Source organism: Clupea harengus, chromosome 23 (genome assembly GCF_900700415.2).
Source record: "Clupea harengus chromosome 23, Ch_v2.0.2, whole genome shotgun sequence".
Taxonomy (NCBI): Eukaryota; Metazoa; Chordata; class Actinopteri; order Clupeiformes; family Clupeidae; genus Clupea; species Clupea harengus.
Window position 1 is genome coordinate 1,046,465 of NC_045174.1, and position 23,766 is coordinate 1,070,230.

Consider the following 23,766-nt stretch of genomic DNA (forward strand, 5'->3'; position numbering starts at 1 on the left):
TCCACCTACCTGCACCAAATAGTGCTCAGGCATGGTGTCGGAAATTCTGCCGACTTTGTAATTGGTTTTGTGTGTGTCATCGTGAATCTGGAACTCTTGCCTACAGTTATACCTGCGGAGAGAGAAAGCGATATCATTTCCTCAGCATTCACAAATCACTCAGTCATATAACTGCTTCACAAACGACCGTCAAGAAGAAGAATTCCATTAAGCTACTCCATGGATGCCTTGCTTCCTGCTGTGCAATCAAGTTTCTATGTTTTTTTTTTGCCGTGATACATACTCTTGGAGAAAGCAACCCAATGCATTTTACATTTCATATTTTCCTACACAGAAATATTTTCTTTAGCCTACCTGAAGCATTAAAACTTAATCTAACGATGTGCCTGGGGTCAATTAAAAAAGTAAGCTAACCATCACTAGACGTTCACTCTATAGATCCTTATGTAGACCCACTTTTCACTGTGATCTGAAAGGATGAATCCCCCCCCCCCACACTTCCAGCCCAGTCAGGCGTTTACCCTCTGCGTTTACGCTCAACACTTACGTGATGACGACTGGGGCTACCTTGTTGGTGATGATGGACTTGCCCTTGCTGTTGTGGATGCTGACCGACTGGAAGGAGCTAACGCTCAGCGACTGCCTGCTGTCCGCCATGCCGTTGCCGTGGACACCCTCATGCAGCACAGGGGGGTGTGGCGCAGCGCTGGCAGTTGTACCCATACTCCACGAGCAGCTGTCAATCACCACCGCCATCACAGCAAGAGCAGCAACGACGACGACGACATCACAGCAAACACAGGAAGTAAACAACACAGCAGTGTCAACAACAAACACAAGAAACACAACAGAACAAATGAGATGGCGCTTCACATGATAAACTCCAACTGTGTCAAGGCTTGAATGAGTTAGGGAAGTTGGGGGGGGGGGGGGGGGGGGGGGGCTGTTAGATCATTCACACTTTTCTGTCTGGCCAAAGTTGTAAAAGAAAAGCCTCTGCCCCTGTTTGTTCAAGAGTGTATTGAAAGGTGCGGCATGTATTTTTTCCATGTTGAAAATATAAGTTCTTCTAGACTACGATAATGGTGTCGATGCTTCCCAACAATTCCCAATGCTACACTTCAAATATGCATGTGCTGGAAAAAAAAACATTTATGGGCTGGTATTTCTGAATTATTCAAGTAATTTATGTTTCATTCTTTCAAACTCAGACATTTCCATCTATGATTCACTGAATGTTTCAATCCTTCAGACAAGTAGGACAAAATTGCCTAAAATAAAGAAATAAATAATAAAGTGTAAGCCTAGAGGGGTTTTTTTTTAGACTCAAAAAGAAGTCAAGGCTCAGCTCCACAAACTTTTCTGTTGGTGGTTTTGTAGTCTAAAGTGGCAGACTAAATATACTTAAAAACACTGACCACAGACAAAGATCCATGCATGGGCATATTCGTGAAGTCCAGCCTACTTAACTTAACTTAAATCATTACACGTTTTCAACGTGCTATTTCTGCGGCGCAGAGCTTAAATGGGGGAAGCGTGGCAGTATTTACACGTCTTAATTAGACGACACTCGATGCACAGCAGGCCGTCCTCAAAACAATCCGAATCTGTCTACAGGGCCCTTCCACTCCCGCCAGAGCAAACAAGGGATTTGCAGCAAGCACAGCAGATAAACAAACCAGGTCTGCCCAATCCCCCCCTCCTCCTCCAGTCTCTCCCTCTGTGTCTGTCAACTTCCCTCCTCCTTCTCTTCTCTCACCCCCCTTCTCTCACCCCCCTATCTCTGCTGATCTCCCCCTCAACTCACACTGCAGATGCAGACTGAGAATAACTGTCTGAGGGCCACACATTGGAAATCGTTACAGAGACTGCCAAGGCGTAACAAGACTGCAGGCATGTCCAAGCCCAGCCCAGCGCAGACCAACACCCCCCCCCCACACACACACACACACACACACACACACACAAACACACAAACAAACACACACACAGCAACTCCATAGATGCCCACCTTTATGATCACAAGCTTTACAGACATCTCACCCTCACCTTTCCACACACACACACACACACACACACCTTTCCACACACACACACACACACACACATTCTCTCCACATTCTGCCTTTGTGAACAAACAAACACACAGAAACACCTACCCAATTATGCTCATGCACACACACACTCACACAATCTCTCAATGCCACCTTCCCCCAATAAACTCTCTCACACACACACATTTCCTGAGTCAGACATGTATGTGCTGTGGAGTCTAGAGCGAATGACGGCTGTGAGCCAACGGAGCCTCCACATTCACTGCTGAAGGTTGTCTGACAAAGGGACTCCCACCCCCTCACATCTGCATTCAACAGCACCCAGCCTACAGCCAGCCAGCGCCGAGGCCACAGCCGCTCTCTACATTCAGAGAGAGAGAGAGAGAGAGACAGACTTCAGAGTTTCCTCACAATCATGTCGACTTGCAGCGTTCTGACTTGCCCAAGTTCCGTGGCAAAACTTTTGACATCATATTTTTTAGTCACCTACTCATTCCATTACGCAGTTTCTGGTAAGCCTACCAATTTAAAAACAAAACAAAAAAACTTCAACTTACATTCATCTTATCAACAAATCAACCACATTTGAACAGTGTGCTCATTACATGATGACAAATGATTAGCTTTTGTGATTTAAACTATTAGTACCAACTGACAAATAAGCACTCAGAACTGCAGATTGCAAATTATGATTTATCATCTCAGCCACATACGTTTATCAGTTCCTTTGCTCTTGTGACCAACCCACCAGGACACTGAAATAACTTGTGACCAAGTTCCGAAATGCAAGCACATGTAACTATCGCCTACAGATACCGTCTCTAAGCAACCCCTTGCATATCCTCTCTCTCCCCCGCCCCCCAATCACCCTCATAATGGCTGACACACAGACAGACATGTTCCCACTCTGAGATCTGTGCTCTCTGCTACTCTCCACGCCTCTCAGCTGTTAAGACAGGCTAACTTCTCAAGATGTTCCGCACGGTGCCCAGAGAAGCAGGGTAGGCGGAGGGCTCAGACACATGCAGTCCATCTTGCTGACAGATGGTTCCCGAGACATTGGAAGGGGGGGGGGTCTGTGGCAGGGGCCCAGCGTGTAAATGACACGACAGTCATCGTGTGGTTTGAGCGTCATGACAGGGATGAACAGCAGAGAGGAGAGGCCGAGTCCAAGAGCCAACACGGCATTAAGACCCAACTGTCACTGGCAGCGGCAGCACACAGATGAACAGAGAACAGAATCAGGTTCAAAGCATTTCACGAGGATTCATTGTGGTTTTAGGACGTTTCAGGGGACATTTTATGTGTGTAAACTGAATTCAATTTAAATCATACTTGCATACGCCACTGACAATGGACATTGTCTCAAAGCGCTACAGGAACTATAGCCTGTGAGGAAGCCTATGGGGACACAGGCGAGAGAGAGAGAAAAAAAAAAATAAATCCCTGTCTAACAGGAAAAAGCCTTCATGGCTGTCGTTGGGCGAGGGGGGGGGGGGGGGGGTTGTCAACCACCTGAGACCGACCGACACAGAGCAGCAGCAATAGGAACAGGAAGGAATGAGAACACAGATGAAGTGGCGGGCAGAGGGGGACACAGTGCTACAGGAAGACAAGGAACAGAACAGGAAATGAGGACAGAAGTAACAGAGGTGAAGGGACCAGCCAGCAACAGGAAGTATTTTTTCCACCATTCTATATATTATTATTATAAAACACATACGAAAGCAACAAGGTCCCCTGTTGATCAAAAGGTCATCTTAGATGGACGCTGATGGCCATTATGACGGCACTCACATGGACATATGGAGAAACATTTCAGGCAAGACACCCATCCTTAGCATGTGACCAGAGGGCTATTAAATCCCCGGACAGATAACTCAGTCACATTGACATTAGCATGGGTACAACTACACACGCCATCTTAACTGGACTGAGACATTCATAGCATAAGGGCTGAAGGTAGACTTTCATGAATGCATTTTCTCTCAGCAATGGTAAAGAAGCTCCCTGTGGACTCCATTCTTCAGTCCGTTTCAGTCAAAACTGCCTCCTGCCAACTTCTACAAGTACATTCACAAGTTGCTTTCCTAGTAAGTGTGCTCTACCATGCTTTTTTGGAAAGCTTTCTTCAAGAGCCACAGAGCAGATGGAAAATGGTGGCCTTTTGGTTCATCTCAAATCAGGAGGAGTCCTTATCTCACGAGGCTAAAATCGAATTTCACTCCCAAAATGTCACCTCAGGTTGATAAACTGCCCATGTGACGAGCACACAACACCGATTACACTCAATAGCAAGAAATCCAATTTGCGTCATTAGCCCTAAAATGTCATCTCAGATGGAAAACAAAAACAAAAATGTTTAAGCAAATTTTTAACGTAATGAAATCATTTGACCTTAAAGTTCCCAGACATCAACTAAAGTGTGTTTCTGGATCTCGCTCATCAAGCTCTCGCCCTCTGACTGATGTAGGAGCACTGGCTGATAAACATCCTCTTGTAGAGTAGAGTACAAAACCACACTGATCACCGCTGTTTATTCCAGAACGTTCTCTAAAAGGGACACACTATAATCCTTCTTGTGCATTTTGTATCAGCGGCCATCTGCTGCTCTCGAGATATTCTTATCAAAAACATAAAGACAGCGGATTTAAAAGGCCTGGAAAAAAACTGCCAATATACCTTTGCCAAGGGTTGGCTGGTTGCCCAAATATACAATGCAATTAGAATTATTATTTCTAACATGAAGATTGCACTTATTGTAACTTTTGTACATTCATGCAATACGTTTATAACCTGAGCAGGACACTTGGGAGTACTGACTCCAAGGTGAATGCTTAAGCTGACCTTAAGTTGAACAATAAATCAATTGCTGCCAAGCGTACAAGAATCACTGACAAGAACTGAATTAGACATGCCCATCCTCTGAGCAATGTTCCCATTCCAACATTAACAAAAGGTCAATGGAACATTTGATATGAAATGCGACCCAAATCTATCCATCCGTTTCCCCAATAATGTCATGCAGTTCCAGTTCCAGTCAGACAAAAACAGGGGTTTGAGGGGGGGGGAGGGGGGTTCGGTGAGAGTGTGGAGGGTTGGGAGGGAAGGCACATTCTTCCAAAAAGCCAATCTTTTGTGACCCATTCAAATGAAACTGGTCTGCCACTAGCATGACAGAATCCAAAAGCCTCCCCTGCCTCCCTCCTGGCTGTGTGTGTGTGTGTGTGTGTGTGTGGGGGGGGCTGGCTGGCTGGCTGGCTGGCTGGCTGGTCAGAGAGACTTTTCCTGAGACCACAGAGAAAGAGCAATGGGTGAGAATGGAGGGTGGGGAGTGTGAGTGTGTGTGTGTGTGTGTGTGTGTGTGTGTGTGTGTGTGTGTGGGGGGGGGATACTGAGCCCCATGTCGCCTCTTTCAGCCTTGGCTGATTGAAATTCCGGCGGCATCCCAACTCGCTCAGAGTGCGAGAGCTAGCAAGTGAGCGAGCGGACGAGTGAGTGAGAGAGAGAGTGAGTGAGCCAGTGAGTGAGACAAAAGAGGGCTCTAAACGCACAGACAGGATGGAGCGTGCAGCTGCAGGATGCATCTGCCTTAGGGTGCGCTAATAAGAGGAAGGATGCGGAGAAGGGGGCTCCTCATTCTTAGGAGACGAAGAGGGCGGGAGAACGGCGCACACAGACAGAACACACACACACACACACACACACACAGAACACACACACACACACACACACACACACGCGGCTGGGCTGCGCAGGAGACGATGAGAGGAAACACGGTGTGTTTCTTTTTCTTCCCCTTCTTTCTCATCTATTTTTCTCGGTTTCGGATCAAGCGTGGGAGCGGCGTCGGAGCCAAAGCACAGGGTTGAAAACAGACCTGAGAGCAATGCCAATATCATATCGGTCAGCGATCTTAAAGAGATGCTGAGGAACCTGCTGTGGATCGCAGTGGATGTGGGCTGACCGCTTAGGGGTCTCGTAAGGGTTGAAACAGGGAAGGACATTCAGAATAAATGAATGACAAAACCAGAAACAACATCCTGGTCACACATGACAAAGTATGCAAAACTAACATTTTGATTTGTGATTGTGGTGTCTTTGTTATGGCAGGCGGTCGGTTATGCCTCACACCACCCCGCAAATGGATTTACTGACAGAACACATCTATACATTCACCTACAACTCTTCTAAGTTAAGCAAGCCACATCAGTCATATTCTAATACTGTATGCCATGTTTCTTAGATAAAAGATCATGTAAATATGGTTTTCAGTTTCAATGCCTTCCAACTAAGAGCAAGTGTCCGTTCAGAGTTCCCTGCCCACTTACTGACCTGGGAAGGGATGACTGGCCACTATGCACACACACAACAGGGTTCTCCGAAAAACTCGTTTGCCTGCATGCCCACGACAAGCAAAGGACAACACAGGTCAACTGATGTGGGAAAAGAACAGCGTATCTACAGGATCACACCGTTTTGTTTCTCTCTGCAGAAGCCCACAGCTAGGCCACGGTTTGCACATATGCAAAGACTGTCCATTTTTGTAGAGGAGCAAATATGGACTAGAGCTGTACATCAGTAGAGCTGTATATCAGTAGAGCTGTATATCATTAGCAACAGGCTCCTACATTGGGCCACTTGAGCTCTTCTTAGCTAAGGGCAGCAAAAATCTGCTGATTGTACAAGTGTGGCCACAGCCTCCTCACCACCACCACCACCACGGTCACGAGTCTCCAGGACAATGTGACACCATCATCTAAGACTCAGGACATCGAATAAACGGACCATTGGAATCAGTGGAATATGGCCCAGACTGAGAAAACCGAAGCTTACATGACGTCATCAAACATCTATGGAGGGAATAACCACCAAACCACCAAAAGGAGCCTGGAAAATGAATTTATGCTTTAAATAGAGGAAAACTCATTTCATTCCAATTTTAAAGCAAAAGAAATGTAATACAGAATAATGAAATATCCTGAGGGCATTCTTTGAAATTGTCTGTGCTCTCTTTGTTTCACACAAAGACCAGATATAAAAAGGTCTCCGGAATTATTTAACTTCTGAAAAAGGCACAATGATTAAATTCAGTCCCATTTCATTTCAAGATAAATACATAATCTGAATAGTTACATATTCAGTTTCAATTTCTTTAATCTACTTTCAGTTTCAGTACATGTGTTAAAATATGTGTGTTTACCACTCAAAAAGTGTAAGAGGCACTGTGGCCCCCAGCATAAGTCCACTGTGGCCCCCAGCATGTCCACTGTGGCCCCCAGCATAAGTGCACTGTGGCCCCCAGCATAAGTGCACTGTGGCCCCCAGCATAAGTCCACTGTGGCCCCCAGCATAAGTCCACTGTGGCCCCCAGCATAAGTGCACTGTGGCCCCCAGCATAAGTGCACTGTGGCCCTGTGGCCCCCAGCATAAGTGCACTGTGGCCCCCAGCATGTCCACTGTGGCCCCCAGCATAAGTGCACTGTGGCCCCCAGCATAAGTGCACTGTGGCCCCCAGCATAAGTCCACTCTGACACAGGAAGCACTAGCACACCTCTACAGGAAGTGGGCGGAGAGGGAGGGAGCATGTCTAGGGTGGGGGGTTGAAACGTCTCCGAGTGACTGTCAGTATCTTTCCTCACAGTGCACATAGGTCATGAGGACATGTGTCTCCACAGGACGTTGTGAGATGTTGGAGCTGACTGCAATGACTGCTGACGGAAATGACCTCAACACCGGCAGAGATGGAGGGGTGCTTCCTCCCTGCTCCGAAAAAATGTCTTTTGTTTTCATTCATCATTTCCTAGCCACACACACACACACACACACACACACACACACACACAAAGACAAATAGCCATAGTCAACAGCATTCTGTGCCTTTGCCAAATGCTTCATCATAGGGTTCCCACCTACTTTCATTGACAACATTTGAATTAAATTGCCGTGACCTTTCACAACCTACAAATACACAAAGTTGCGTCCATTACTTCACAAGTTGGGCTTAATTATTGATTGAAAGTTAAACGACAACCGTTTCCTCTAGGATTTATTCCAGCAGCAGTTGTGTGCATGAGTCTCATGAGGCCTGTGATGATGCTACTACTAAAGAAAAGAGGTCCAGCATCATCATCATCAATGCATATTATTTTTATATTAAATTCCTATATTTTGTCTAAATAATTGACTTAATTTCATGACTTTTCCAGGATTTCCATGACCTTGGGAACCCTGCCCCATAGTCCTCATACACACTCACTCCAAATCACCACAACTGGCACACACACACACACACCACAGCTTCCCAAAACCTTTTGTTGAGCGGACATGTTGAAATTGATGTTCCTGTACATAAGCACTTTCATTATCCTTTTAATAACTGTGGACACATTTCCCATCACAGCCTCAGCTCTGTGCTCAGTCATTTCAAAATAATGATGCACATCACAGAGACAAGCAATAACACGGTCAAAGATTTTCTGTTTTGGCATATTGGCAACCATCTACTTCCTGTGTTGCTGTCGTCTTTATGCGTAACGCATGCTCCCGTCAAACAACCACTTCAAGACGTCACGAGAGATCATAAGACTTTGGACAGACCAAACATGATTTACAAAACATGATCAAAGTTCAGGAATCAAAGATTCAATACACCATAAACTTCTTGGGCCATGTTTTGGTCATCCTTATGAGACAAATCACAGCGGCTGTGGAGCAGTGACTGTGCTGCAGCTAGTGATTGACTCGAGAGCTCTTCTGCTGGAGGAACCAAACCCCAGTGTGCGCTGCGCTGCTCGACTGGGCGTGAGGCGCAGGAAGCGACCACTTCCTCCCATCACTTCCCGTTGTTTCGCCACCGAGGGCATTTCGGTTAAGGGCTGCGCCTCTCAGGTGCTGTTACTTCTCACAAACAAATGGCGCAACAATTGTGTGAAATGCCACTTGCACAAACCGTACCCGTTCTTTTAATTCTGTCCGTGCTTGCCCTCCTCAAAAAGAAACCAGCCAGCTGCATGAACAGGGAGAGTGCCCAGAATCGAAGGAGAACCAGAGACACGTGCTCTGATTGATGTCAACAGGCTAGTCTGTGTCAAGACCTGGTGTTGACGAGGTGCAAAGACCGCAAGAGCAGTCGAAGACGTCTCTGGCGTTTGCGGTCCTTGTATCATTCACACGCCCAAGCTTAAGCACAACTTGAAGACAGAAAATGTGCTAGAAGATAAAAGTTTAAATGGACTAGTTATTACGAGTTCTTTCAGGCTTCCCTTCCCCTTTGGAAGACTTCAGATTAAGGAACAGACTACATTTCTAATAACAGATACGTCCTTGATATGACAATCTTCCTGCGAGGTTATTTACTGGAGTGCTTTGCCCATTAAAATGTGCCAATGTGAAAATGTCATAGAAGAGGCTACTGAATCATTTAGCATTTAATGATGCTTTTCTCCAACACAAGAACCTTGAAGCTGAAACACACACATTTTTTACCCAGCAAAATGTGCTAAAGACATACAAGGACAAGATAAGAGACCATTTTAAAAGCTTACTAAAGAGTACTAAGGTCTTCAACACAGTAATAAAGAGATCTTTAATGAATTACGACGGCTCACAAAGCTCTAGGCCAAGTTTTTAGGCCAAGGCCTCTTCTTTCAAAAAACTGCCTTCAAGTAAATCTTGTAACTAGAGCTTTTACAGACCATCTTTGAATCTGATCACATATTCACTGTGCCCCCGTGCGATTGGACCCAGGTTGTAATTTGACATTCTTGGTACAATTATTATAAGAATAGAATTGAGGGGATGCACAGATTCTGTTCTTAGCGTGTTAGCCAGATGACTTTCTGTTTGATTGCCTGGTATGCCAGACCATGTAGAGCAATCCCAAAACCTGCTGCCAGTTTGACTGAAACACACAGAGGGCTTTGCCTTGAACAGCTGAATCTACCCTCACTCACACACACACACACACACACACACACACACACACACCCCTTTCTTAACTGCTCCCAATGACACACACACACACCCACCCACACCCAGACAAACTGTCATCCTGTGTCTAAATCGTGACCCAGAAACGCCAGCAAAAGACCTGAAAACAAAACTGAGCCCTGCTTAAAATCCTCCTGACAAAGCCTCGTCAAAAAAACACAAGAGGGTAAATGCTGACTGTGTGAGATCCATTTTAGTTTCTGCGCCTATAATTTCTATTTAATTTTCAGTTGGCAGTTCCATCCCCCGCGATTTGCAGGGCCTTATGAAATGTGGCTTTCGTGTCTCAACCTCACTGTGCTTTTTAGGACTTGCACAAGTCCGCACCATGAGGTCAACTGGTGGGCTTTTTTCACCAATGGCAAACGCAAACACACACACACACACACACACACACATCAAATGTGCCCCATCACACTAATGTCACAAGCTTCAGTACACACACACTGGCATAAACTGACTAGAACACACAAACTATAATTCTAAAGTCTACCGCCTTGACAACCGTCTGTATAACCCAACGTAAGACAACTGTCAGGACAAGAGTAGTAGAACGAAGTAAAATGAAGTAGAACAACTGTAGACTTCTATAGGCACAGCTGCTTGGGAGTCAATGCCTGTTCTGTTCCGACCTCGCCGTGGTATGAGGTTAGGCCATCACAATCCAGATTGTTCCACCGACTAACCTAAAATACCATAACGACTACGCAACTTCATCAAGTTACAAATTCATGAAAGTTCAACACAAATGCAGAAAAAAGGCACCTCATTGTCACTTCGATTGACACTTCCACTCACCTCCAATCCTGAGCTTTCTTTCAATAAGAACAGAGAAATAACCAAGTCCGAGACGAGACGACACACACAGAAACAAGTTCACCCCTAGTGCCAGTGCATGCGTCACCGGCAAGAGCACACACACACACACACACACACACACACACACACACACACACACACACACACACACACACACACACACACACACACACACACACACACACACACACACACACACACACACACACACACACACACACACTCTTCAAAGCCGCTCGTCTGTCCCGAACCCTCTCCGGCACTTGAAAGCTCTTCAAGCCACCGGCAGAGTGAGACCCCCGAGAGGCTTCGAAACTGAAGTCTTCCGTTTAAAGAACAACACTTAAAGCGTACCTTGCACCGTCCACGTCCTCGAGACCATCCAAGAGAGCCTTCGTTTTTAATCCTAAAACAAAACACTGAAGAGTGGAGGCGGCGAGGAGGAGGAGGAGGAGGAAGAGATGAAGGAGTCCGGGTGGGAGGGCGAGTGGCATAGGCAAGTGCCGAGCTATTCAGTGCTGGTCTCACTCAGACAACGACTTGGGGCTGATCGAGCCGGCAGGACTGCAAGTGTGTGAGTTTGTGTGTACGTTTGACAGAGAGCAAGAGCGAATGAAAGAGAGAGAGAGAGAGAGAGAGAGAGGGGGTGATTCCCGAGCGCGGGGGCAGGGCTCTGAAGGAGTGCCGTGTCCTTATAAAGAGAGAGAGCTGAGGCAGTGGCAATGCCTACAACCCGCTGCAGCGGCGGAGGACAAGCGGAAGCACCCTGAGAGGAGAGGAGAGGAAGGAGGAGACAGGGAGGGAGGGGAAGGGGGAGGCTACACATCACAGGAACAGTTCAGTAAATCAGCATGTGGCTGTCAGTGTGAGCAACAGAGTGAGTGTCTTTGTGCGTGTGCGCACCCATGCTTCTGTGAGCACATAAGCACACCCGTGTCTCTCTGTCTCTGTGTGTGTGTGTGTGTGTGTGTGTGTGTGTGTGTGTGTGTGTGTGTGTGTGTAAAAACATGTGACCACCTCTGTGCTTGTGTGTATGGGGAAGAATAACAATGTGTTCCATTTGAAATGGGAAGTCTGATTTTCTGAAAATCGGAAATTTCAACTTGAACGCCCCCTTAAGTCGGATTTTGACAAACCTCACCGACCCCCAACATCAGAATCAAAGATGGCTGCTCCGTAAAATTAAAGCTGTAGTGATAAAGTGTTTATTGGCACTTTAGTCTTATTTGTGCGTCACTGTCGTACACACAGTACTGTCCAACTTCTATCTTTGGATGTTGCTATGATGTTTGTATTTGCAAAACACCATGTAATGAGTTGTTAACAATGGTCAACAAATGCTATTGCTAACAACAACGGTTTGTTTTCAGACTTGTTGTACTGGAATGCAGACATCTCGGGTGTGATGTCATTTCCAACTTTCGAGGTAAATAGAACGCAGCAAAAGTGACCACCCACATGTATGTATGTGTATGTGTGGGTGCGTGCGTGCGTGCGTGTGTGTGTGTGCGCGTGTGTGTGAGTGTGTTAAGGATAGGGGGGAAAGTCCTGTGTGAATGTGATCCTCTCTCTCCACAGACTACCTCTCCAGCCAATAACAAGCTCACAGGTCAGAGGTCACAGGTCAGGACTCCTCCTACACATGACAGAACCCCCCCCCCCCCCCCACCCCCCCACCCCACCCCTATGAAAAGAGACCACTACAAGGGACTCCCCTGGGGGTTGGGAACTGTTCAGAGAAAAGGTGGGTGGAGGTTCAGGAAGGGGGGGGGGGGCAAGTTAAACACTCTGGCAAAGAGCCAGAGACCTGTAGTGGTTTGTCTTGCGTAATTCAACGTGATGCTCTAATTGCTTCATTCATTGGCAATTAAGTTGTAGCTGCTCGCACAGCAAACAGTCGTACAGCTGGGCAAACACTACCCGCCATTAACGGCGTAGAGCTTAGTGGCACGGGCATCTTCCTCCTCCCGAGGACGCAAACTGGCAACCAGCCTGTGAGCTTCCTGATTTTTTTTTAAGCCACTTACGGCAATCCTCTGACCTCTTCAAACAAACAGTGTGGACACAGGGCTTAAGGGACAAACTAGCTCCCGCCAGGGGATCCCAGAGTGAACATCACACCTTGGTGGTAAAGTTCAACTAGTGCTGCGGTATACTGCCTGGAGGTGATTGGCTGAGCTAACTTTGCATTTCCGTAAACATAGACGAACCCACATCTCAACTTGGTACCATGCCTGAAGGTGTGCAGTTAATGAGTGATGAAACCTGGGAATTGAACCCATGACCTTTTATTTGATAATGCTGAAACTCAGCATCATCACCAAGCCTCTCAGGGACCACAGTCCCTCATACGTATATGTCAAAAGCTATAAAGGGTTAAAGGTTACACATAAACCCTTTCCACACAGCTAGAGAGCCCTGGCTGAAAGAAAAGGGGTTCTGTGGGACCATGAAGGGGGTTTTTTTATATATAAAAAAAAAAAAACTCCTAGAACCAACAAACCCAGAGGGATCGGAGATAGATCTGAGGGTTTCTCTAATGGTCCTGGACATAAACCCAAGAACCCTTGAAGCCTTCAGGCTGTGCTGGATGCCGGCGAGTCATCACATCCCATAGAACATCAGCCACAGAACCGGGCCTCGTTCCCAAATTTGCAGCTCATGTTTCTGGACCCCGCTAATGTGTCCCTGCAGTCTTCCAAACAGGGAGCAGACGCAGGAAATGAGCCAGTTCTATCTCCGAAGGTTCTCCAAACGGACCCCTCTCCCTCCTTGAGAGTGAGAGCACAGCTTGATGTAGAGTCTGTACATAAACAGCACTAAATCATACAGAAGATGACATGTCTGATACACACCAGAGGCACTGTTGGCGCTCTCTAGACGCGATTGGCTACGGTCTCTGGAAAATACAAATCTGTTCTTCTCCCTCGTCGTCTCTCGCTGTTGTGAAGCTGTGAGCGGAGCCCTAGACCACAAGAACATGAGTGCAAAACAATTATTTTTCTAAACTATTCCTTTCTTGAGTGCTCCAGATTGGCGGGGGAGCGTGCGGGGAGGGGGGGGGGGGGGGGTGTCGTTGTTTCTAAAAATATACCAGGCCATTGGGCTCTTCAAAATTTCCCAGTTGATCGGCACTGGCTAGCGTCTGTTTGCGCTGCGTTCGCTGCCACCACACCTGTTCCTTCCTTCCTGTTCCAGCTGTGCTGGCGGCCTTTGATGAGGTTCTTAAGTGTGCCGACAGAAAACAACACCGGCTCTGACGCGGTTCTGCTCTTCTACCCTGCTCTCAAAGACCACCACCTCACAGGGGGAAAGGAAACTTCAAAATCTAACACCACACTGAGGAAAAGAGACAGATACTGACTTGGCCTTCCTTCCCTGTTGTTAGCATGACCTGGCTGTAGCACTTGAGATATATCATCTTGGCTGTATAAGCACAGTGGACTTCCTCGTGTCCTTATACAAGAAGCAGGGATATGGTTGATCTTCCTGGGGTTTCATGTACAAAGCCTTGAATTGAATTCACACTAAAACATAGCCATGCATGAAGCTGAAGCTGCGTACGCACACATTTTTTTTTAGATGTATGAAACCGTGCGCGTTCAACTTTCTTTGTACATCCCAATCATATCACCACTATATTGGTCTGCATCGTTTCTGCATCACAGATCATTAGCATGACGATGGAATGAGAATGCCTTGGACAGTCAAGCGCACCAATTACATTGGGGAAAGCTGCTCTCACTTCAATATTAGCCTGGTCAATCACATCATATCGGAACTTTCTACCTGGCTGACATACAGATGATCCCATCCCATCCTGACTGGTCAGCCAATTCCCTCTGGAATTCCCCTGTTGTCAAGACCCCCAGAGTGGTAAGCACTTGTAAGGGAACGGGCAAAGGCGTGACTCCTTGCAGCATCCCATTCTAAAGTCACACCCAATTCAGCACAGAGTTCCAGGAGGATAGCTATGTAAATCTGAAATGGTTGATTAGCCATCATCATTGGACAGAAAGAAGAAGAAAAAAAAGGGACTTCATTAAATACATGTTCCCTTTTCATTCTGCCATTGGAAATATTGTCTAATCAGGTTAAAGCTGCCATTATTATTAGACTTTGTATTGCATAGTACAGCATTTGCGCATACTTACATGTCCACTTATTTAACTGCATACACCCTGATGTGCTATTTTTTTCTGAAAAGGCCTGTGTGTCAATACTGTGTAAATGATTCTGAAGAGTTATAGTTCACACATGGCCTACAGACTCATAAACTAAATTGTAATACGTGTTGCCAACTGACTAAAACCCCTTAGAAATGTGCATACGCCAGACATGAAGTTGGTATGGAGGCACACACACGCTCACGTTCATTTCACTCTTGATACATCCAACCAAGAGCATGAAAGCAGGGGGATGTATTCCAAAAGACAACAATATATGAAGAATGAGTGCGGTTTCCGAAATTCCTGTCTCCCTGTATCCATCTATCGCTCTTTCACACTTCCTCCTGACCTAGTGATGTCATATGAATATTTATGGACACAGATATAGATTCATTTTATAGAGACCTTGTTTTATTGACCATAATTCACCCTGCTATAACAAAAATACTCTTCCTGGTGTTGGTCCTGTCATTCAATACAAAAGGATCTATTCAAGAGGACACGAATATACGAGGAACCAGTGTAGTTCCTTAAACCCTTTCTGTCACTCTCCTTCTCTATGTTTATCTCTCTCTCTCCATCTTTCTATGTCAATCAAACAAAGGAAAGGACAGTGGGATTTCAGGCAGGTGCCCCATCACCAAACAAAGAGGATTTGTGTGTGTGTGTGTGTGTGTGTGTGTGTGTGTGTGTGTGTGTGGGTGTTCTTTTATTTCACATCCTTTTTCTGTCTGGCCTCAGGCTCCTCTCTTCCAGAACACCGACACCTGTGTATACAGACGTCCTTCTCCCAAGCCCGACTGTCGAGCAGAGAAGCTTCAACGCGGCTGTCTGGACAAAAATGTAAACACAGACGGGAAAACGAGCCACGAGCAAAGAAGGAGCCCTTCCTTCCCTCAGGAGAGGCATCATACTGAAGGCATAGATCCAACAGAGGACACACACGTGATTCCCATCAGGACCCTTCCTATTCTTTTCCCATACACACGGACCTTGGGACTGGGACGGATCCTGGTGTGTTTTGCTAATTACAGGCCTCAAGTTTATCGCTATGGCAAAATGACAAATAGAAAGACAAGAGAATCAGAAATTATGAGAGTCTTAAGTGCGTCTTGAGTTTTAATTATTTGGGAGCTTAACACAGAGTGTAGACATCTTTAGAAGCTGGATGGTGCATTCTGTCTTGCATCTGGAGCAAACTAGTTCTGTGTGTGCACACCTCCACATCACTTTTTACCATGACAGATCAAGGCAATGGGAACATGGTATGAAAATTAGAGAATTGCTGCATTCCACTGGAAAGAAAGGAGTCTCATGGAGTATCAAACACCATATCATAGTGTTGCACAGAAATAACCGTTTCAGGCATTTTCCTTTTCAAGGATAGTCATGTTAGGAGAAAGCCTGCACTAGCTTGGTGGGGCCACACCAAAGTGAAGGGCGGGGGGAGGGGATCAGTATGCCCGTGGGTCGTGTCTATGCCCATTTCAGACTGAATATATAAATGTATGCACAGTATGAGTGCTTACGTGGAATTCCATTCAAAGGAACTATGTAATTACTGACACATTTAAGCAGGAAAATGTCAATCTGCAAGGATCTTGTTACATTAGTGTAAGAAATGTAGTAAGGCAGGTGACATCTGGTGGCAAAAGTCAAATCTGCAGGCACGATATGGCCAACTCAACCAACCAAAGTCATCCTCTCGGGACTCAAGGAATTGCTTGCATCTGCTTCATATGATTTACAACACACATATAATTCACTAAGACTGTTCTTGCATACCATGGACAAATGTCACATTCTTTATGTGACTAAGTGGTAGCGGCCCATGGATATTCTATAAGGACGGGTCACACCACCAGTGTATCCAGTCATCATATCCTCAGCAGCTCCAATAATATCCTTAATCCTTCCTTATTCGTAATATCCACTTGCAAAAGAAAAAAATCTAATATGTGAACACAGGCTCCCTTTCAAGACGTACGTAAAGCTTTCTTTTGCTGCCTAGAATGAACATAAGTACCAACACTAAGCCTCCTCCATTACACACTACATTATCAATTGTGTTCTGACCTGTCTGTAGTGTAGAAACAGAAGCACAAATACACTTTTGTACAGTAAATCACTGTATCTAGTTATCACCAAACACCAATGTTAGACGGAATGTCCTAAAAGGTCAGAGGTGAAAAGTGGGAAATACCACTCTACAATACCTATAACATCAAATCCAACCCCTTTAAAACAAAACGGTATGATACTAGTCATGAGGACTCACATGGGGTGTCTCTTGTAAGAACGGCTAATTTGCATGCTTTTAAAGTCATGTATGGCATGAGACCTTATGACGCTGCCTCAACCCGTTTGAGTATGACTCACGTCTTCAAAAAGTACTTGATTAGGGGCACTAATCGACTCCTTGACCTTGATTAATCCCTATATTCCCTGCTTTCGATGGCACAAGCCAAGAAAGATCATTTGCATTACAACAGTGACAAATTAATAGTCAAAATAAACCGTTTTTCTAAAAGGTGATCAGATTTCAAAAGTAAGTTTCATCGAGGAGAAAAGAAAACTTAACGTCAGTCTGAAGTCTTCTTAAGCGGTCGTCACACCAATAAAGGATTAATAAAATTGGTGTCATTCTACTGCACAGCGTTGTTATATTGTTCGCTTCAGACCTCGTCCTGACAAAAGGCTGATATTACCGCTTTCTAATCAAAGAGGTCATTATTGTTGTCCAAAACAATTAGCATAAAGTTGTCCATCTCACAGGAGCACTTGTTTGTAAATACAACTGCGTGAACTGACCCCGCCTTAATTAATATTGTAGGATAAGCTATGTCTATAGTTAGCGGTTAGGGCCGATACTACAGTGAGAATGAAAATACGCGCTTAACACAAGAGGTGCGAAAAAGTTGGTCAAGTAATGTATCTAGATAAGACTTATGATATGGGAATTGCCTTGTTGCAATTAGCATTTTAGCACCAAATATTGTCACAGTAAACACGCTTCAAATTAAACCCCAGCCATCCCGTAAATCCACTACAGTGGCATTAAGGGTAGCCTAAGGCATGCTAGTTGCATAAAATTCTATCGTTGCGGTGAAACCAACTTTAAAGAATGATTTATCGTCAAACGCCGAGTAAATCTAATTCTGTTTCATCGTATCTCAAAGTCGTTTACACCTAATTCGCATCACCCGATGGCTGTAAAAGCGAAAATCCTTTGATAAGAAAGTCTCAGAAAGTTGTCCCATGCAGTTAACTGGGAGCTTGTTGGTAATTCCAAGCACATGCCACGAAACAAACAACTGTAGCATAAGAGCTACGCTACTTTTTGGAGCGTTTTGCAGAACACACACATATACATAATTGGGCACTTGCCCAGCTAAAGACCAAATAATTTAGAGATTAGGAAAGATGTTGAGTATCATGTTATCATCAAAGAGTAGCGTGGCTTCGCGGGGTCAGGAAATGAGATCCCTGCGAGCAAACTCTAAAGACTTACCATTGCAGCGCTGACGATTGACTATCGAGTCCAAAAACAGAAAAAAAAAGTTTCCTTTGTCTTATTTACTGTGCACTGAACTTTCCAACTACAAGATCACCTGTTTTCAAAATGAACTGTTGCTTTTTACAATATGTTTCTCGTCGTTTGGTGCCGTCTAGCCCCTTTTTTTCAAAGGAAAACGCAGCACTTTGTGAATGATCAGGGAGCTGATGGGCATGCGCACTGTCTTGGTTCATTCAAGTGTTCGTTAAATCAGTGCACCTCCCAATGTACTGGCAACATCAATTTAGATTTTATAGCGGGGGCTCCTAATTGTCATGACTTCATGGTATTCAATATATGTGGACAGTTTGAAAATAATAATGTTTATGAAAAGTGTCTTCTCTGGCAATCTGTCATGCCAAGACGTGAAAAGTTTTACGTCAGTGTTTTGTCTAGGTCACTGGATGGTATAAGGTCAGTTGTGTGTCTTTGAAATACCTCAGCGCGCTTCCACACACAGTTTTGTTAACAAGAGTGTGTCTGAGTTAAGCTTATACCTGCTTCAAAGGGTAACACAAAATATCAATTGCCCTTCAGTGTAATTCAGTACAAGGTGTTCTGAAGACGTGATATTCATCGCGCATTCATGCGCGCTGTCCCCTCATTAACAATTCAATAGCTGATGACCTGTCATGTCAAGCCTTGAAGAAGCACGTCAATTTCCTTTAATGTCCTCTGCTACTTGTTAAGTATGCATCATGGGGTGGTGACAGTATAAAAGCCTACTTGCCCTGTACCCAAGAAACCTGTCATTTGGAGCCAGGTCCTCATCATGCATGTGTTCGGAGTATTGCGTGTGCTGCTGTACTCTCATATGCTGTCGGAGACATTAGGGCTGCAGAGAAGCCTGGATGGAATAGTTAAACTACCGCACCATAGGATTTCCACAGAGCGTATTCCTCGGCATCATTTACCTTCGTACATGATGCACCTTTATCGGACTTTTACCAGCAATCACACGCGACCAGTGGAATTAATGGAGGAGGACACGGTCAAACAAGCGGACACTGTTCGGAGTATAATGGCAAAAAGTAAGGTTTTTTCATTTCTTCTTAATTTTACTTTTTTAAAACATTTCTAGCGCAAGTGTATAGGCCCGTTGGAGGCATTGGACATAGTTTGGGGAAAGCACTTTGAGGTTGGTTCGCAGTCCACTTTTTTTTTTGTGAACGCTACATTTTATTTCTTTGGAATACATTTTAATCCACAGTCATTATTTGAGGACAGCACAGCGCCTAACTGCCAGTGCCAGACAACTTTAGGTGGCCTCAATTCACATTTTTTCTTCCATGAATAGGCTTAAAGATCAGCGTGTTGAGAGGACAAGTCTTAGGTCTAATGCTCAAAGCAAACCTCTCTTGCATTAACCCGGTGATGTTGATTACGCATCTTGTCAGACATTCCTATACAAATCAGTTGTTAAACTCAAATCAACATCCAGTCTCAGTTCTTTTCACACGTCCGCTGATTAGATTAGCGGTCGCTGGCAGGCGGGCTCTAACGTGTAGAGACTGGGCGCCTGCGAACGAGCTAATTTAACATTGCTGCTAGGTGAGAAAGTTGTAGCCTATTTGTTTGCATGAGGATATGCGGAAGCCAAGCAATAGATGTGTTAAATGATTGGTTTCGATCCGGTGTTTGCTTTGAGTGGATTAGTCCAATGGCTATGCGCAACTTTAAACGCTTTTTTTAGTAGGCCTATAAGCTTATACGACATGATTGCCGAAACCTCTTAATTAAAATGAACGAAAGTAATTAATAAAACCATTTAGGCTTATTGTTTAATAACACCACTTTAATGACACAATATTTATACATGGTTGGACCTCTAGTCCTAATTACAAACAATACTCAATAGTCAGGCTACAGCCAAGTTGGCCATAAGTGACTGAAACTGAAATGGGTTATGAGCGAATATATTACAGATTAAGGTTTAATATAGAATATTGGCTATTACAGTATTGTAACAGTTCTTATATTATTTCTAGTAATGAGGTAGGGACTGGTTAACTGTCCTTTGATCTAGGAAACGTTCTTAATTGGACCAGGGCTATTTGCAGTTTAGTTCATGCAAATGCTCAAGCCCTAATACACTACACTCAAGGGTGCACATCAGCCCTGTAATGAATATGGGTCTCATCTATGTGTATTCCTTCACTTTTCTCATTCTAATTGTCTTGTGTCCTTGGCTTTCATTGCAGCAGCATTAACAACCTTTTAAGCAGAATAATAAATGATGCAGTTAAGTCGTCCAACTGAAGAAAACTAACTTGAAATGTAAACTAATTAACTAATTACTAAGAAATCTACATCTGTCAGTATAACATTTTGGTGCATGTTCTGTTTAGGCTACCCAAGATAAAATATTTGTGGACAGGCTGAAGCATCCCGAAGTCCAATCTTTGCATTCAGTTCACAGTTGTACATCCTGCCAATACTAAAAATGATCGTAGGCTCACATTTGAATGTGACTTCTTTTTTTCAGGTCTGGACCACAGAGGCAGACACTGGGTGGTGACCTTTGACTTCTCCTCACTGCTGGCTGACGTAAAGATCCAGGCCACCGAGCTCCGGATCCGGCTGCCCCGGGTCCCTAACCGAGTGGACATCACTGTGGAGCTGCTGCACAAGCAGGCCCACCCCTGCCAGATGCAGGCCCCCTGCATGGAGCAGCAGTCCCTGGGCCTCCTCCCTGCCTCTTCCATGGTCAGCTCTTCAGGCCACTGGAGGGTGTACAATGTCACCAATCAAGTCCTGGGCTGGATGGGTGAACAACCTCCAGGCAGAGCATGGAGGCCACCAAAGGTGAAGAGAGATGTGGAGGCTCAGCACGGCTCGCTCCGCTCTACGTCCACAAAGCCCCGGCATTTCGTCAGTAACCGGGCACTTTTGGTGGTTTTCTCGCACACCAGCTCAGAGAAGGGGTCGCAGGACAAGGCCAGCCTGCTGCACACGGCCGAAAAATCCAAGTTCCTTTTCAACACCGAAAACAAGGAGGTGAAGAAGCCTAAGCGGCAAAGGAGCAAGCGTGGGCGTCGAGGGCAGCCCCTGAGGTTCCTGGAGGTGCCCAAGAAAGAGGAGCCCACGTCGCTCTGCCGGAGGGTGAAGATGGATGTGGATTTCAACCAGATAGGCTGGGGCTCATGGATTGTGTTCCCCAAGAAGTACAACGCCTATCGGTGCGAGGGAACCTGCCCCGATCCTCTTGGAGAGGAGTTCCAGCCGACAAATCATGCTTACATGCAGGTGAGTGGGCTATTCAAGGTTTAACACTTAACGACCGACTCTACCTGCATGTCAAAATCCCTGCGGAGAATTTGTGTGAAGACATATTGTGCTTTTAGTAAGCAGGCATGTAGCAAATCTGATCATCTAAAATGCATGTTGATTCCTCTTTATTTCTGATCTGTTGCAATATGATGTAAATCAAATGGCACAGAAAGAAATGTTCTGTCTGATCTGAGCATAAAACTCCCAAATCTCATGCTTTCTCTCTTTCTTTCTTCCGTGACAGAGTCTCTTGAAGTACTACCACCCAAACAGAGTCGCCTCGGCCTGCTGCGCCCCCACTAAAATGAGCCCTTTGAGCATGCTCTACTACGAGAACGGGGAGATGCTTCTTAGGCATCATGAAGATATGATTGTGGATGAGTGTGGCTGCCACTGAAATCAAATGAGCTTCTCCACAATGCTGACTGCAGTAGATGAGAATTCTGCCACAGAGGGGACATCAAGGCCTTTCCTGTAGACGTATCAAAGGATGCTGCTAAAGAGCAAGGCTGGGAGACTGGGAACTATCGGCAACAGCCTGGACAGCCGATTTGGTTTTCTGAGATGAAACAATCTACAGTTGTCTACTCACAGAAACATCGCTGTAAAGCTAAATTGGACACGGACAGGGAGATGCCTCATCTGGACTAATCTAAAACACTTAAAAGAGGATATGTGAGCTCTTCCATGTTGTGTTGTCTGCCACACCTAGTATGACACCTAGGATTTAAGAGACAACCTAAATGTCCATGGATGCTCTGAAAGCCTTATACTGAGGCATAAGTCAGTGAGCTCATAGACATTTCAAGCACTGTTGATGTATTTTCATTTTCATACTAATTGTAAATAAGATTTAACTAAAAGCCAATATATTTATGTCTAAATTATTATTCATTCAAAAGTGAATGTTATTTTTGCAAGTGATATTAAAACAATGTGAAATACATCTATTGCAAGAATGAATCTCCTTTATTGTACATAACTACATTCAGAACATGTGGTGTTTTGTCAACTGAAGACCTGGAGTGGTGAAAAAAGTGTATTAGCAAAAGAATACCTCCTCATAGTAGATAATAATATACACATTGTCTGATACTGGTGGCAAACGTATCATTATCTTAAAGTAGCATTATGAAGTGCTCTAAAAAAATCCTCTAAACCTTAAACCTTAGAATCAGAATCACTTCATTCGTCAAATATACACAGTAATTTGATCAGCACAGTTTGAATAATAGAAGAGAGAAGAGAAAAATGTTGAAGCAGAAGACATAGGTCAAAAGAAAATCAATTAGAGTAACTACAGCACTAAAATAGCCTATGCGATGTGTTTAGAAGGTTACCGTTCCCAGCAGTGTCCAGCTGTGCACCCCCGTTGTCCAGGCCACACTATGTTCTGCATATGCAGTGCCAAACTAGGAAGAGTAGGGTCAGGTGCGATGAGATGCAGATTTGTAGCTATTATTGAAACTCAGTATTGAATCAGTCAGATATTCAATTTTATTTGAGAAAGAGTGGGAGATGGACAGATACGCTTGCAGCTATGAAATTAAAAGGCAACTGATGAATAAATAACAGAATGTATTTAAAACACATTGTCCTGGTACATGGTTGAAGATCAGCAGGCATCATATATCAGCCGGCTCATCAGGTCATTGCCCAGCTTGACTGACGTGTCCTGTCAGAACTAACCCAATGGAGAATTTCCCCGACATTCCTCTGTATTGTATCCCTCTTGTTTGACAGAAGTTCATACATTTGATGGCATTTGCATGCATTTTACAGACCTTGAAAAAAAGAAGCAATATACATGCAATGTACATCTAATATCAGAACACGTAATTTTACTGTGACTTCACTACGCTTATGCTTATCTGGAAGCATTTTTATTTCTGAGGGCAAAAAAATT

At 44.8% G+C, this 23,766-nt stretch overlaps 2 protein-coding genes across 5 annotated transcripts in view; one reads left to right on the plus strand and one right to left on the minus strand.

The window, feature by feature from the left end:
• pald1a (phosphatase domain containing paladin 1a) overlaps positions 1-18,776 on the minus strand; it is a 75,921-nt gene extending 57,145 nt beyond the window's left edge. The window contains exons 1-3 of one of the 4 annotated variants that reach the window (XM_012831099.3): positions 18,546-18,776; positions 548-736; positions 10-112 (exon numbers count right to left, since the gene is read on the minus strand). In XM_012831099.3, coding sequence (XP_012686553.2) covers positions 10-112; positions 548-723 — 279 coding nt within the window. In that variant the 5' untranslated portion in view covers positions 724-736; positions 18,546-18,776. Of the gene's footprint in view, positions 1-9; positions 113-547; positions 737-10,844; positions 10,959-11,219; positions 11,422-18,545 lie in introns of those variants that run through there. The other 3 variants (XM_031560807.2, XM_031560806.2, XM_031560808.2) reach the window with 3 other exon arrangements.
• Positions 18,777-19,348: 572 nt separating this feature from the next.
• On the plus strand, positions 19,349-22,719 carry ndr2 (nodal-related 2). The gene is made up of 3 exons (XM_012831087.2): positions 19,349-19,621; positions 21,076-21,836; positions 22,105-22,719. Exons 1-3 carry the CDS (start codon positions 19,363-19,365, stop codon positions 22,255-22,257), a joined length of 1,173 nt encoding a protein of 390 aa, XP_012686541.1. The 5' UTR covers positions 19,349-19,362; the 3' UTR covers positions 22,258-22,719.
• The last annotated feature ends 1,047 nt before the right edge of the window (positions 22,720-23,766 follow it).